The sequence below is a fragment of the Daktulosphaira vitifoliae genome, unplaced genomic scaffold, assembly GCF_025091365.1.
Source record: "Daktulosphaira vitifoliae isolate Bord-2020 unplaced genomic scaffold, ASM2509136v1 Scaffold_3, whole genome shotgun sequence".
NCBI classification, from domain to species: Eukaryota; Metazoa; Arthropoda; class Insecta; order Hemiptera; family Phylloxeridae; genus Daktulosphaira; species Daktulosphaira vitifoliae.
In genome coordinates this window covers 10,651,199-10,667,384 of record NW_026099574.1, presented here as the reverse complement: position 1 = coordinate 10,667,384, position 16,186 = coordinate 10,651,199, and the positions used below count along the sequence as shown (strand labels likewise).

At 26.3% G+C, this 16,186-nt stretch overlaps 3 protein-coding genes across 4 annotated transcripts in view; 1 reads left to right on the top strand and 2 right to left on the bottom strand.

The window, feature by feature from the left end:
- Positions 1 to 2: 2 nt before the first annotated feature.
- On the bottom strand, positions 3 to 2,743 carry LOC126902033 (serine/threonine-protein phosphatase 2A activator-like). The gene is made up of 2 exons (XM_050679056.1): positions 2,141 to 2,743; positions 3 to 462 (listed from the first exon to the last, which is right to left on the bottom strand). Exons 1-2 carry the CDS (start codon positions 2,689 to 2,691, stop codon positions 3 to 5), a joined length of 1,011 nt encoding a protein of 336 aa, XP_050535013.1. The 5' UTR covers positions 2,692 to 2,743.
- A 202-nt stretch (positions 2,744 to 2,945) lies between these two features.
- LOC126902375 (eclosion hormone) lies at positions 2,946 to 3,581 on the top strand. Its single transcript, XM_050679555.1, has 2 exons — positions 2,946 to 3,102; positions 3,179 to 3,581. The coding sequence occupies exon 2, from the start codon at positions 3,192 to 3,194 to the stop codon at positions 3,432 to 3,434; it is 243 nt and encodes an 80-aa protein (XP_050535512.1). The 5' UTR covers positions 2,946 to 3,102; positions 3,179 to 3,191; the 3' UTR covers positions 3,435 to 3,581.
- Positions 3,582 to 3,608: 27 nt separating this feature from the next.
- LOC126902371 (peroxidase-like) overlaps positions 3,609 to 16,186 on the bottom strand; it is a 14,803-nt gene continuing 2,225 nt past the window's right edge. The window contains exons 1-16 of one of the 2 annotated variants that reach the window (XM_050679547.1): positions 15,579 to 16,180; positions 13,459 to 13,599; positions 13,314 to 13,390; positions 13,152 to 13,242; positions 10,734 to 11,122; positions 10,497 to 10,670; positions 10,205 to 10,429; positions 10,003 to 10,130; positions 9,761 to 9,874; positions 9,568 to 9,700; positions 9,139 to 9,469; positions 8,893 to 9,062; positions 8,064 to 8,172; positions 7,901 to 8,000; positions 6,499 to 7,043; positions 3,609 to 4,292 (exon numbers count right to left, since the gene is read on the bottom strand). In XM_050679547.1, coding sequence (XP_050535504.1) covers positions 3,623 to 4,292; positions 6,499 to 7,043; positions 7,901 to 8,000; positions 8,064 to 8,172; positions 8,893 to 9,062; positions 9,139 to 9,469; positions 9,568 to 9,700; positions 9,761 to 9,874; positions 10,003 to 10,130; positions 10,205 to 10,429; positions 10,497 to 10,670; positions 10,734 to 11,122; positions 13,152 to 13,242; positions 13,314 to 13,390; positions 13,459 to 13,599; positions 15,579 to 15,613 — 3,432 coding nt within the window. In that variant the 5' untranslated portion in view covers positions 15,614 to 16,180 and the 3' untranslated portion in view covers positions 3,609 to 3,622. Of the gene's footprint in view, positions 4,293 to 6,498; positions 7,044 to 7,900; positions 8,001 to 8,063; positions 8,173 to 8,892; positions 9,063 to 9,138; positions 9,470 to 9,567; positions 9,701 to 9,760; positions 9,875 to 10,002; positions 10,131 to 10,204; positions 10,430 to 10,496; positions 10,671 to 10,733; positions 11,123 to 13,151; positions 13,243 to 13,313; positions 13,391 to 13,458; positions 13,600 to 15,578; positions 16,181 to 16,186 lie in introns of those variants that run through there. The other variant, XM_050679549.1, reaches the window with a different exon arrangement.

The window sequence follows — 16,186 nt, the reverse complement described above, 5'->3', positions numbered from 1 at the left end:
TTTCATGATTCGACTTCTACCTCTTCAGCATTCGATTGGTTTAATTGTACTTCTAATCGATTGTAAAATTGTTCTTCAAAACAATTTATATCTTTTCTAAACTTGAGAAGTTCGCCAAAGTAAAGATGTTTAGCAACATCATAATTACTTAAAATACTTTTTTTGAACATAGACATTAGACCTTTGTTGACCTTTTCCCAACTTGACAAAGCTTTCAAGTTCCATAGCTGATATGAATGTTTCCAGAATGGTTCTTTTTTTTCATAATTGTGAATCATATTTAAACAAGTCATAAAAATATAATTATTTTTGTGTATTTTAGCTTCAGTGTAACTATCAATAGAAATTGGTATAATGTTGTGTATATTTCCGATTAATTGTCCACTACCCCAAAGAAAAGATAAAAAATGAAAATCACTCAAACCAAAATTCCCAAAATTGTTTGATGCTTTTAATTTATATCTTTTGATCATTTTTAGAATAATTTTCATGTATCTGTAGGGGAAATTATTATGTTAAATAAATAAAGCATATTTTTTTTGAAAGAAGTAAATATTTATCATATTTATTGTAAGTTGTAATATATACACATTTTGAAATAAAAATATCAAATGTTATTCAAAATAATCATGTAAAAATATATATGATAATTCATGTACTAATTATTCCAATAATTAACTGATTGTTATAATCAGTAAAAAAAAACATTTAATCCAATAATGAAACAAAAATAACACTTGCCGCTTTTTTTACTTTTGTTAAATAATTAAATAGTCTTATAACATATAACTTGTTTTTTTTTTTTATATAAATTTGTTTTGATTCTTTTTAGTTTACTAATTAATAAAGAATATATTACATAATAAATCAAAATTACTTAATTCATTCTTAACAATACATTTTTAAAGAAATTTTCTAACACACTGGATATCATAAACCACCTATTTAATCGAATAATAAAAATAATGTTACGAATTTTTTTTTTCTAGGTACATGTTTTTCTCAATTAATAATTTATAAAATATTTTTATGTTGATCTTCTATACATTATAAGGGTGTCAACTTTATTTTTTCAAAAGGCAGCATACATAACAACTTTTGGACCAGTACTTCAGAAAGTATGACGATTTTAAAAATATAGAATGGTGGAGATGTGGATTTGTATTTCTTTGCCTTACTGTGGTCAAAAAGTTGTTATTAATCCGTCATTTTCTTAATTCGATCATTTCCTATTTTTAATATAGTTAAGTATGTATCTTCTTCTTTTTCCTGGCCTTAATCCCAACTACTTGGGGTCGGCCATCCTTATCCTAAACTTCCACTTGACACAATCTCTCACATCATCTACGCTCACATTAGCCGTTCTCATATCGCATTCAGTTACATTCTGCCATCTCTTTTTTATTCTTCCTCTACCTTTTCTTCCTTCAACATTTATTTCTATAACTGTTCTTAAAGCTTTATATTCCTCTCTCATAATGTATATTATATAATGTATATGATCTACCGGTTCATAAGTTGATATTAACCTATCATTTCTTTAGTTGAGTCACTTTCTATTAAATAAGGTATTTAAATATATATGTTATCCTTTAAAAAAATAGAGTAGTACCTTTTTATGGGATAAGAGATGAACCTAAAAATTATTTGATTACTTTTTCTCCAAGAAAAAAATAATGCTAAACAAAAACAAGAAAAAAAATTTTCAAATTTATTATTATCATCGGGCAAATTTAATGGTTAACAATAAAAAAATATACTGTATTTTCTTATAGTAATTATTATTTGAATATGATAAAATTAAAGTACACTGAAAGAAATGGTACCAATATATTTTAATACGATATTTTTAATTCTCACAACTAGTTTAATTTTGACTTAAAATATCAAAAATATGATATTTTTAAAACTGTTTATCAAAATGTCCCCTTACATTTTATTTGTTAAAAACTTTCAATACATTTGAAAATTCAGACATATTTTTGAGTGTGTAATATTCATTATGATAAGTTTTTTTATAACTTTTACTTAAATAATAATCAGCTAAATTTATAATTATAAACAATTATGATTGGTCATCTATAAATAAATAAAAATAAAGTTTTTACTTAGTATAATTTAAACATATTTTTATATCTACCTGTTAAATAATAAACATACAGTAAATTGACCATCCGAAGATGACAAAAAATTTAATTTGTATAATCCAATTAGAAACATAATAAATGACAATTCATGTTCAATTCCATATTGCATTTTATCAGGATCACCAAAGCTTCGTTTGAAGTACACAGGTAATTCAACAGTTAAGTGTTTACCCTTATCGCCATACATTTGAACTATAACCGCATGACCTTCACTTCGAATATAATCGTGAAGTTCATAAAAATACAATGCACTTCTATTGTTCAAATCCGATGGATGATCAATAAGTCTTTCATATACATTTTGTAAAATTACCAAAACTAAGTTTACTTTAGATGACCAAGGTATTGAAGTATGTTTAATATTATTATTATCTATTTGAATTGTCCCTTTAATTTCTTCATTCATTTGACTAACAAATGTTATCACGTCATTGATAGCTTCACTACTTTCCCAATCAAACATATCTCTTCGATGAAAAATACAACGACCAAGTTTTTCAATTTTTAAATCATTCATCACTTCTTGATCATCAAAATAATCCATTACAAACGACAAATTTATTTACAACTTTAAAGAAAAAAATATGAAAGTTTCAATACTATTAAAGACTACCTATTTAGAAATTTATAGTTAAATATAAAAACAATAGCTAAAAAATTGTATACTTAATCATAAATTAATATGATTAAATTACCTAGGTTATAACATAAATAAACAAAAATGGTTAGCTGTTTTCTACAAATTGTGTTAAACCAATCAGATGTAAATGTACATCACTGCAGGACATTGATACAAAATTTTCTGTAGCTTTTAGAAATACAGATGGGTACACTAACTTAATTATTTTCCTTATATAAAACCCTCTGAAACAATACTTTTACTCAAAGTATTTTAGAACGTCTAAACGTACACTCGTATTTCTAACACATCGTTGTTTGTCAAAATTTTAGCAAAGTAAGTTATTCTCAAAGACAAGTTTAACATTTTTCTATTTATTTATTTATTTATTTATTACTTCATAAATTTACAGTTTTTAATTTAAAATGGACGGAACAACAAAGAAATATTTTGCTGCTTTAATGATGTTTATGATCATTGGAACCACGATCGCTGATATGGCCGATGTGGGTATGTGCCTCAGAAATTGTGCTCAATGCAAAAAAATGCTTGGAGCTTACTTTGAAGGACCATTATGTGCCGACTCTTGTGTCAAGTTCAAGGGAAAAATGATTCCAGATTGTGAAAATTTCGATTCTGTGTCTCCATTCCTTAACAAACTCGAATAGTGATTAAATACGAAAAAATATTCATTTGATATAATGATAAAGAATGCTGACAATTTATAAATAAAACACATTTAATTCACAAATTGTATAATTATTTACAATACTATATTATATCTATAAAATAAATCAGGTAAAATGTTACATTAATACATAAAGAGTCAAATACATTATTAAAAAAAAGACAATTATTATTGAATTTTTTGCATGAATGACATTCTCCAATAAGCGTTATTTTTCTTTTTATTCGGTTCATTGAAATTCGACTTTCTGTAGTTAATCGATGACGAAGAAAGTTCACTCTGATCATAATTGTCATATTCAAAACTCTGAGGCTTTAATTTAGATTGATATTCATCTCGCATCTTAATGTACATACCTTCGTTATCATGCGTTGACGATTGATAATATCGCAATGGGTGTAAAGGATCATTACCTTTATTATTATTTGATGTTGTTCCTTCTGATGGCGAAAATCTTGAATGTTTATTATTCGATTTATATGCTTCTCCATGATCAATACTAATCACATCACTACCATCTGAAGAATCTTCGTAGATATTACCAATTGTCATAAACGATTTAGGACCACCACCAGTAGATATGTCTAGATAATCGCTATAAGATTTTGGTGCCGAAAAAGGTTTATTCATCAAGCCTTCTGTGTAGTCTACATTAGCACCAGTGTCTTTATATGAACCACTATAGGGAGCCGTGTTAGTTCGTCCATTAGAATACGATCCTCTAATAGGTTTGAAATCATGAGGATTTGATTCAAAAGAATTGTACTCTGGAGGACTATAATACTTAGGTTTGAAATTAGGCTTCTTAACATCAATAAATTTTGGCAAAGTCAAAGGCCTGTTTTATAAAAAATAATATAATTACTACAATATTAATATAATTTAATAAAGTTGAATGTTTAAAGTTAAAATAAACAACATAATACTAATTCATAATAATTTATGAAAGTAAGTGTATTTAAATAATTATTTCCTGTATCTACTCGCATATTATTTATACAATTTTTACTGAAGATACTCATACAGTGGAAAAAATTTAAGCACTTAAAAAAATATATTTACATCGTGAACGCCAATTAAAGGGGGGACAAATTTTGAAAATTGCAATTCTCTAAAAAGTGGCTCTTAAAAAAAAATTGTGAATATATAAGTTTTATATAAAATAAAATTTGTTAATAAGTATCTACATATATTATTGTACTATGGTCGATACTGAACTGAGTTCATATGATCATGAAAATAGATTAAAAACACATGTTTATTTAATATATATAATAAATACATACAGAAAAAATAATTGATAAAAATATTTAACAGTTACAAGTTATTTTTAAAAATTAAAAATATATATTATTTTACATTACAGGGACTTTTTATTTTAGTACATCGTTTTTCTAAAGTATATTTTAACAAACTGATTAATAACAAAAAAAAAGGTCTTGTTCAACGCCATGAAGATTTATAATAGGTATGTACAGTATTGCAGGAATTATTTTTGTTCTAGGGGGGAGTTAGTCCCCCACACTTCCCTCCTTAAACTAAAATTCTAATAAATATACATTGATAAGTATTTAAAAAAAATAAAAACGAATATCTAATTATAATTGATAAACTCAGGATGACTAAGATAAACTTTATAAATGTATTAAGTTCCGAAACCAAAGTACATAACATTGGTTATAAATTTTCCAACTTAAAAATTTTTAATAAATGAGTAAAGTAATAAAAAATAGTTATCAACATTAATGAAAATTAGTATTAATGACGATAGGTTTGATTATTAAGGTAAATTAAGAGCCTTAAAGTTCTTAAATACCGACATTAAAATTTATCCATAATCTGTTTCATATTCTAAAAGTACAAATCATTAATAATTTTATTTAACGTTTAAAGAAGTGTAAGTTTAAAATCGACACTATAACCACAAAATTATACATAAATATTATTATTTATAAATGATACCTTTAAAATTATAATTTTATGAGACATTAGTACTAAGAATCTTGAATTTATTAATTTATACAGGTTGACTGTATAATAATGACTATTTAACTTATTATTGCATTGCATTAATTTTTTAACACTTAATTTTAGCTTCGATGCGAAGCAAGAAGGTATTGGTTTTACTATGATATGTTTTTTTTGTGTCTGTTACCACTTTTTCTCAGCTCTCACAGAACCGATTTCATTCAATGATACGTCAAAAGATCACAAATTGTATCTAGTCGAAAACAATACTCTCAAAAACTGAAAAAATTTCTCTCGTTCTTCGTAAATGGGGGAAACCTCCAAAAAAATTTAAATTTAAAAATCATTATTTTTCGAATTTTTTTCAATTTTTTTTACTTAAAACTACCATAACTTTTTCAAAAATGAACGAATCAATATATTTTTTTTTTTATGGATGCATGATGTCTTTAACTATCATTTGGTATATTTTTTTTTATAAATCTGACTCTTTACCTGCCTATAGAGAGGGATTCAAAATGACAACTTTTTCACAAAAAATTTACTTTTTCAACTTAACTTTTGAAAGTGTTCCGGAAAGTCTGACATTTTTATATATATCTTAAAATAAAGCTAATGTAATGTACTTTATTATGGAAAAAAAAAATTTCAGATTAAATTTTGTCTTCATGGTTAAAATGGCTACCAAATGCTGTTTTTGTGTAAAAATACTCGATTTTATTTTTATCATTTTTAATTTTATAATGCTATAACTTATTGAAAACTATATGGATCAACACAATTTTTTTATGAGAAATAATATTTATATCCCTTTTTCATTCAACATACTGTATCTTAATCAGGATATTAATAAGGAAATAGCAGATCATGTAGCTTTTGGAATAATACACCAATTTTTTAAAATTAAACACTATCTAAAGATTTGCATCGAAGCGTTTTATTTTGATAGTGATTTTAATCACTGTCAGATATCATTATAATTGATCCAACTATGCCACGTCAGCGGTGTACCACGACCCCCCTGTGCTAAGTTGGGTTTTTTTATTCTATAAATAAATATTAAGTTGTAATTTTACCTGTGATTGCCTTTGTCATCGAATTCCATGGGAACATATTCGTAATGTGAGTTATGATCGCCATCTTCTTCAGTTTCATCCTCCTTTTCTTGAACTTCATTTTCTTGACTTGCATAATAATCTTTATAGTTGGTGGGAGACTGTACAATACGATGTCCGTCATAAAATGGTATATTATATCGAACAACGTTATCGTCATCTTGATCATAATCTTCACGTGCATCCATAATCGCTTGGGTCATGTCAACACTGGCTTCTCGTTTAATAGGTATGGTTTTGGGTTTTTTTTGTGGTAGAGCTATTTCATCCGGTAAGTCTAGATGAGGGTTATCAGCAGTTGCGTTAGCTAATGATTTTGCTTCAATTCCTCTCTTTACTCTAGTATGTCCATATATTGTATTAGAATCTATATTTTCATCTACATCAATTATCGTTATAACACGGCCAACTGGATCTTCCGCTCCTGATGTAGTAATATTACAGTTCTCACATACCAAAATCTGAGCTTCAGTTAAACCAGACTTCAAATTATTTGCCACATTAGACTAAAAATTTTAATTATTTATTTTATAACCATTAATACATGATTTTAAAACCGTAAATATTTATAAAAACCTATTTTCCTTATCACAACTTAAAATTTTACTTTCTAATTTACTAGTAAAGAAATTTATAAGTTTACTAACCATTACAAAATTTTATTTCTGGTTATAATTTTAAATAGAGAAGAATAACAATACTTACTTTTTATATTTTTGAAATACTGTAACTACTTAAACTAATTATTTTCATATTAAGATTATTAATTTTTTTGCATTTTTAAGCAAATTAAAGACGTTAGTGTCCTCACCAAAGGGTATTTTTCATTTTAAAATGTACTATATATCAACAATCTTGATAGAGTAAATTTTCATTTAATTTTTTAAAAATGAATGATAAAAATACTTAATAAATATATTTGTATTATTTCACAAATTATAAAAAAACTTTATGAAAACTAAATAATAAATATGTGGGGAGTTTGAAAAAAAAATTAATTGGATTAATTTTATTTTTGGAGTGACATAAATGTTATCTACTCTCTAAACTCCATGTATGATAGGAAAATAAAATTTATGTAACCTAATTTTGTAAAAAAATAAAAAGCATTAGATTTGTTTGGAAATAATTTTAGAACAAAAATGTAATTATAAACTTCAAAATTTTATTATATCTTTAGTTAAAAATTACGTTAGATTAATTTTTCTAATTTTTTTCAAAAACACAATGAGAAAGAAATATTTTTCTTAAAAAAGAAGTAAGATACTAATTAAAATTTACATTATGCTGATGAATTTTGATTCTTATAAAATTACTATTAGAATTGAATCTTTTAGCAACTTTTATAATTATTTATACTCACGTGTCGTGAACTAGGTTTAGTAGTTTCCACTGATGACTCTGCCCACTTTGTTAGATCTATTCTTGGTATAATGCCACTTCTACAAGGTACTCTCGGATTTCTAAAGTTAACATTTTTGTTAGAAACTTTTTTTTAAAATAAACTAATTGTCACAAAATCTTACAGTTCATGGTCAGGTAAAACCATAGGATACATCTGAACCGTATCAATTATATCTGTATTGTCACATACTAAACGGGACATTTTGACATTTTTAATTTCTTTTAATTGATCTACATAAAAAGATAAATTTGGTTAAATTTATTAAATACACAATAATAACACAATAAACCTAAACATCAACCAAACAATTGTTACCAATAACCTACTATTAGTAATATACTTAGTAAAATATTTTTGTTTTTATTAATCTTATTATATAAATAATAAAACAAGAAATAAAAACGCATTTTCAAAAACTTTTTTTTCAACGATAGTACTCGGTCACCAGATTTCGGGAAAATTATTGGAGTAGGTCGGAAAATTTTTGCCACCCAACCGTGAGTGTCTTAAAATTTCGACCATTTTCAAGAAAAACGCTCGCTGATAGCGATTTACGACTTAAGGTTTGAAATTTTCCCCAGACCCACCCAATGACATTCCTGAGATATGATAACAAAAATACCTTAGGTTATTAATAACCTTGGTAATAAGATACCTTATTAACAAACGTCAACCTTATACCCAATACATTTTACTATATTCTCTTTTTGAATTTTCCTGATTTTAATAATTACATTTTAATATATTTTTGTTACACTGATTCTGATGTAATTTTTTGTCTGCAAAACACTTATCGTGTTTTACTCCTACCGAAATCAGTGGCCTACTTATAATGACGGCCCGAAGAGGCTTATGCGCCGAAGGCGTGTAAGGCTCGTAGGGCTCCGGGTCTGAGGCGGAGCCCCAGCTAGGCGAAGCCTAGTTATCTTTATATTACAACACTTACTTACCAAGTGTAAAAGAAGAAGGTTGGTTGGGAAGCTCGTACCAGAAACGATCCCCTTTTTTTAGTTGACTAAATTGTGTAGCTATGATGCAAGCAAATGTAGGTCCAATAACACTACCTGAAGCCGAATATTCGGACACGCCACCAGACCATAAATCAATATCATAAGGAGATCTAATAAAGTAATAAATTATAACAATATTTACTTATTATAAGCAATTATAATTTAAGTTTCTTATTTGATACGCACGCATAAACAATTTTATATTTTTGAATTGTAATATTAGACATAAAGCCTTTCATTTCTTCAAATGTATTGGCTACAGGTAAGCCACAATGACGCCTGAACTCCATATACCCGGGTAGTCCAAAGTCCCTTCCTCTTTGTATATTAAACGAAACTAGATCAAAACCAAAACCTTTTCCTGGCTTTTTAATTAAATTATTAGTAACCTCTCTCGTTACCGAATCATCCATTGCCTGCGCTACTTGGTTCATAAGGCCCATAAAATATTCATCAAATGCACCTGCTCGATATAAATCAAATGGTCTACGAATCAAATCTGAAAGTCTTTTGGAAGCTGAAAAATTTTAAAAATCGTAAAAAATATTAGTTACGAAAACACAAATGGTTATAGTTTTACTTTATCTTGTAATTCAATGAAATATAAGAAAATACCAATAAATCCATGAGCTTTGCTCCATCTTTCTATTACATTAGGTAACAGTGAATGGCCAAAACGAAAAGCAGCAGCAGAGAATGATGCTAAAATGTTTGGATTCGCTTCAGAATCATAACCATCCCAAAATCCCTACAATAGAAAATACATTAAACTTATTTAAAAATCGACTATTTTTTTTATTTCACTTACTTGTTTTTTTGTTGACAAATCATACTTATCCATCAGTTCTTTTCCTAAGAGAATCGGTAAAAACTCATTAAATGTTATGTGTTGAATTTCTGCTATGACTATTCTTTTTGCTTCCTTTAAAAACAATAATGGTTTTTTTTTAGTTATTTAATGAAAAATTTTTAATTAATTTTTTTTTTTTTGGTAGTTTATTTTTCTCGTATTCAATAAATAATGTAACAATGAACTTATTTTTAAGATACCTGGTAAAGCACTTCATCATTCCAATGTGAATTAATTTGAGATAATTCTTTTGCAACTCGATTATGTTCTCGAGCCATTAATGTGTGAACACACGTCAATACGAGTTGTTCATTGACTCTTACCTCCCCTAAAAATAATATATGATAATATGAGTGCTTAATTTTTTATTATAAAACATAATATATTTTTCAAATTTTTTACCTGATTCAAAACAATACTGTGAAGAATTTTCCCTTATACAGCCTTCATCCGGAATATTCAATTTCATTGGAAGAAGGTCTTTTAAACCTAAATCTGCAAAAGCTGGATTCATTCTCAATTGACCAGTAAATCCAGATCTCAAGTATCTTGAAGTCAGTTCATCAACTCCATAAATGGTGTTGCCATCAATAACTGAAGTCAACATATTAAACGGTACTTTTGGGCCTAAAAAAATTCTTAAATTAAAATAACTAAATTTAAGTTTAAATATTTCTATTGTGAATAACAATACCTAATCTACAATTAGACTGCACTCCTGGAAACGACCTAACAAAGTCTTGGCATTTCAAATTATGACTCTTATAAAAACTATCGTCTTCTGGTATTTTTATTTCAAAGCAATACTTGTTTTTCAAATGTTCAGGGCGATCACAACATTCTTCGGGTTCGTTTCTATTCACTGGATCTAATTAATTTTTATTTAATTAGTTTTTGTCTAACAATATATTTCAGTTAGTTCAACAATTACCTAATGGTGTTGCCGTTAATGTAAGATCATGATCTATAAATTGACCCCAAGCAACTAACATAACAGTTCCAGCATGTTCATGATGGCCGTCATCAGGGTGAACTATTCGAGACACAACCCTAGGTAATGGTAGGGGATCTCCAGATGCAGAAAATTTAGGTGATGATATTTTATCGGAATAACGAGGAGCTATTAATCGGTTGAATGTAGACATAGTAGACCCCCAGTTCGGGTTAGCTATGTTATTACATAAACCATCGGGTCTACGATATATTCCAGCTTTACAAGCTACTCTCGATAAACATGAAGGACATATATTTCTAATTAATGTTTTAGAAGTATCAATCATTGGTAAAAATTTGTTTACATCTTCAGCACTTAAGTCAAACCTATTTTACAGTAAAAATTGTATTAATTCGAAAAAAATTAAATATATATAATTCAAGTACTGTTATGATACATTAATCTCTCATTTTAATCCTTATTTGTTAAGCAATAAACTATGATATCATTATAATTATTATCTGTCAAGTAAAAATGATGTCATCCTGTTACATATGTGTAACATCGTTACTATTATCAATTAAACAATAAACTGTATTATATATCTAAACTTTTATGGAAATGATAAGATTTACATAAATAATAGTATAAGTTGTCACATTATTCAATAATGAATCATTGTCTAGAATTGTGTATTGATTTTATAAGATAACACGTAATAAATAACATAAATAAATTTAATAAAGCGATTATAATACGGTTTCTGACACCTCTTGCATATGCATATAACTATAAGAATTAACAAAATAAGAATATTTAAGAGACCAAAAAAGACTTAAATATCAGGCAGTATACCCCTATTATTCTCAATGTTATCTAAGCATACTCTTGTAAATCATTGATTTCACTTATTTAACTCATATATTAGAAATGAACAGTCACAGTCAAGTTTAATTAAAAAAACAAGACGACTTATATTAATTTCTAAATATTCACTGGAAACATTAAGGTATATACTAGTATTAATTAAAATGATAAAGTTTAAAATTAATCATTTCTTTTGAGTACATAGTTTAAATAGGGACAATGTAAGATTAAATGATCACTAAAAATAAAATAGTTATTAAAGTAAATCAATAGTGTTTGTACGGAGCTAATTGGCAGAATAAGATCATTGGTACGTGTCTATGCCGGGAGCCAAGGTGGAGATTCATATATATAGCCACCGTACTACTATGGGTTAGATACATATAGTGACTCCACCCCACCTATCATTGATAACTGTCCGCACTATATTATTATTAAATAATTGATATTAAAGAACACGTCAATTGGTCACAATCATCTTTATATTAATAAATAAAAACGGTAGTACAGTGTGATGTGGCATAGTTGGGACAAGTAAAGATGATATTTAACAGTGATTCATATCACTATCATAAGAAACGTTTTGATTCAAATCTGTAGATTATGTTTAATTTTAAGAAATTTGTGGATTATTCCAAAAGCAAAATTAACTCCAATTTCCTAATTTATATATTGATTAAAGTTTTTATGATATATAAGTGTAATATATAAATAAATAATTAATATATTGTTCAACTTTGACAGACATTTATACATAGTAGATAGATTGTTGGAACATTTTTTTTTTTTAATTATAGTATGTAACAAGAATTTTAAGACAAAAGTAGCATATGTTTAACTACGACACCGATTTATAATTAAAAGATAAGTCGTCGGGACACATTTTATTTTTTAATTTAAATTACGTAACATAAGCTTTACTTTAACATATATTTAAAGGACATATTATTTTTGGAACATTGTCATAAGTTAATTTGAAAAATTTGACTTTTGTGAAAAAGTTGCTACTTTGAATCCGCCTCTGTGGGCAGGTAAAGGGTCAGGTTTAAAAAAAAATTATATCAAATAAAAGAAAAATACATAAGGTTTTTATATAAAATAAAATTATTTTGAATTGTTCATTTTTTAAAAAGTTATGACAGTTTTAAGAAAAAAAAATGTCAAAATTTATAGATTTTAAAAATTGTTATTTTTGGGGGTTTCCTCCATTTACAGGAAATGAGAGGAAATTTTTCAATTTTTAATGGTAATGTATTCAACTAAATACGATTTTTGATCTTTTGGCGTATTGTTAAAAGAATACGAGTCTAGCGATCTGAGAAAAAGTGCCGATAGACATAAAAAAAATACCTTTTCAGCTTTGCATTAAAGCTAAGATCACTATGTTTTTCTATTACTTTCATTATTCTCATGAACACTCGTACTCATACCCACGAGATAACATTATTAAAAAACAAATAGTAACTTTCCCTATTATATTTATTCTTTCTTTTGAGTTACTACAATACAAATTTATAAACCACATTATACTCAGTGTGAAAACCTTACATTTTTGACAGCATACGAGACACTTCCAACAAAAGCTCCCCGAGTTGGGCAAAATGTTGAGGTCCCCATACTTCACTTGGATCTAAAATCTCTGAAAGTTATAAAAATATCCATTATAAAAATTGCTATGTATAATTTTACAATATTATGCAAGAATCTTACTGTGATTATTTTGACTTTCCAAAAAAACCCTATTCACAGTGTCGTATGTAATACAAGTATGAGCTGACGATCGTTGTCTGTGTAAATGTTATAAATATTAAAAAAATATATATATTATTCCTAAAGAAATATCTTGTATACTTACGGTAGACCATGACCATTGTTGTATATAAAATGTTTTGAACCTTCCAATATTACAGCACAATCATTGCCATCTACTCCTTCAATTGGTACATATTGAGAAGCATATACAAAACAATACAAGTATAGACTCCATATTAACGCTCTGTCAAACCCAATAGGTGTTATTGCATTATTATATCTCACAAAATATTTCTCGGTTATATTTAAATTTATCTATTTATTTAACTTTTTTAAGTTTTTTACTTCTTTAATGTATTTACATCAATGATAGGAAATAATAAATAATAATTGCGTAGTTTCATATGTTCAGAGCGGAACCATCACTGGTTATTAGTATAAGTGTAAAGTCATTCAGCCGTAAAAATGTATTTTTTTAAGCAAACATATTAACGAAATTGACAGGAATTTGCATTCTCTTTTCTTTAATACGTATGTTTTGTTTTTTCTAAATTACCAATAAATTTCACTCTTAGTTGTACGAATAAGTAATGTTTTCTAAAATGAACTTTTTTATTTCTCATTTTATCTCATACAATTTATATATACCTGTACAATAATGCATAGATATATGCAATTATTCATTTAATTTATTCTTAATCAACTATATTTAAATTAATTACGATAAATACATAAAATAACTTGGTAGATGAGTAATTTAATATATAAAAATATATTATTTATCTTTATATATTTAAAGTTTCAAAATTCAACAAAAACTTGACTGAACTTATATTATTTAACATTGAATAATATGTATTAATTATACATTTATTAGGAATCGTTAAACTTGTGTTATATGAACTCTTTTTCTTTTAGTTTGACCATAAATTAATGAATTTTATTATTTAATTTTTAAACAAAAATTCAGATATAAATAATTTATAATTTTTTAATTAATTCTTAATTTATTAATTGTAATATTTAATTCTCTATTCATTAATTCTTAACTTAAACATTTTATCTCACTGATTTTTCAAATTATAGACACCTTTAACATTTTTTTTTTTTTTGAGTTTTATTAAATAGTTTTTGAACTAATTGATATTCTTGCTCTGTCATTGATAAAAATTCGAGAATTCAATAAATTTATTACAGTAAACTAATGAAATAATTTATACATATTTTAATATATGCCAATAAACTAAATCTAAATATATCTCTGTTAGTTGAAAAAGTTAGTTTCGATTTAATAACTACATCGTAAAATTATTTCAAATTTTATTTTTATTAAAAACTGTAATATTTTTAATAAATGTACTATTGAGCATCAATTCAATCTTATGTTTCGAATGATTATAATTTCTAGAGTCTATAAGTGAAAGTTGAACAGAAGAAAAACGCAGAAAAGAAATACGGATTTTATGTTCCATTATAAAAGTTGAACAAAAAAACTTTTTTATTAGGATTCAATTAAATTTGACCTAAATACTCTAAATTTTAGTTAATATTGAAAAAAAAATTAACATTTTTTTATTTCAATGGGGTTCTCACTACTTGCACTTTTCCTGTAGATTTGCTTTTTACTACTCGGTCTACATAACAAAAAAATATCATCTTCTATTTTTTCAAGTGTTTTCAAAAAAAAGTTGTAAGAGTTCTCCATTGTAATGATAAAAATGAAACATTTTAAATTTAAATAAGTGTCAAAATTCTAAGTGTAATTAAATTGAATAGTTTTTTATAAAAGAAAAAACCAAATTTATTAAGGTAGGCCTACCCTTATTAAGCTTTGTATTCGGTCTAGCTATGCCTTATAACCCACAACTATCTTAGTTCAATGGCTACTAAATGTAACAATATTTTTTGAACACAAAAACAATTCTTGAAAATCTACTTTTCGTCTTTTGACACATATCAAAAAACACCACTCATTCTATACAATAGAACACACAATATCATCAAAAATCTCAAAACCCTGTTTTTATGATTTATCAACTTACATAAATAAAAAAAAACATAGAATTAAATTGTAAAGCACATTATTTTTAAAAATTAACAATTCAGAACTTTTGTCTTCAGATAGAATAGGAAATTTTGTTATATTCTTTTACGACTTTTATATTCTTCTGTTGTAATTTACAATCTATTACTTTAAGATATATTAAACCAATAAATACTCACTTAAAAATCATGGCGTTCTTTAAACCGCTTCGCATAAAGATTTTTATAACAAAAATGTACACTTAAGAAATCAATCAATAAAAATTTATCTTATAAATATTAAATGCAAAGCAAATTTTGAACGCGATCAGATGATTTATCGGAAATGAAACGTTTCAACGACCAGGGGACAGATTTGGAGTAATTCTGCAACACCCTACTTTTCGTATTTCTTGTGGTAATAGTTACCGCATTATGCATACTAAATACGGACATTGGCGGGAGATGGTGTGAAAATAGAAAATTCGATTGCTCAATTTACAAACCACGCAAATAGTTTGTCAAATAAATAATGTTTATTTAGCAAATGATCGTAAAATCAGCAATGGTTACGCTCTTCTAATGACATTTGAAAACATCTATAGGAACAGACTAAAAACATTGTAAAAAAAAACCTATATTGAAATATTACAACATACAAATAGCATGAGCCTATTTGTTAGGTCATTTTAATTAACGTTAAAATGAATATGTTGATTTTGAAAAAGGGGCATTAATATATAAAAAAGATATTAGAACTACAGAATTTAATACCAGCGCCAGACATGTGAAGAATCGAGTCTTGTTCA

Coding starts and splice junctions, on each gene's coding strand:
- LOC126902033 (XM_050679056.1), bottom strand. CDS start 2,691: ATGGATTATTTTGATGATCAAGAAGTGATGAATGATTTAAAAATTGAA. Junction 463..2,140: donor GTATGTTTATTATTTAACAG/GTAGATATAAAA, acceptor AATGATCAAAAG/ATATAAATTAAAAGCATCAA.
- LOC126902375 (XM_050679555.1), top strand. CDS start 3,192: ATGGACGGAACAACAAAGAAATATTTTGCTGCTTTAATGATGTTTATG.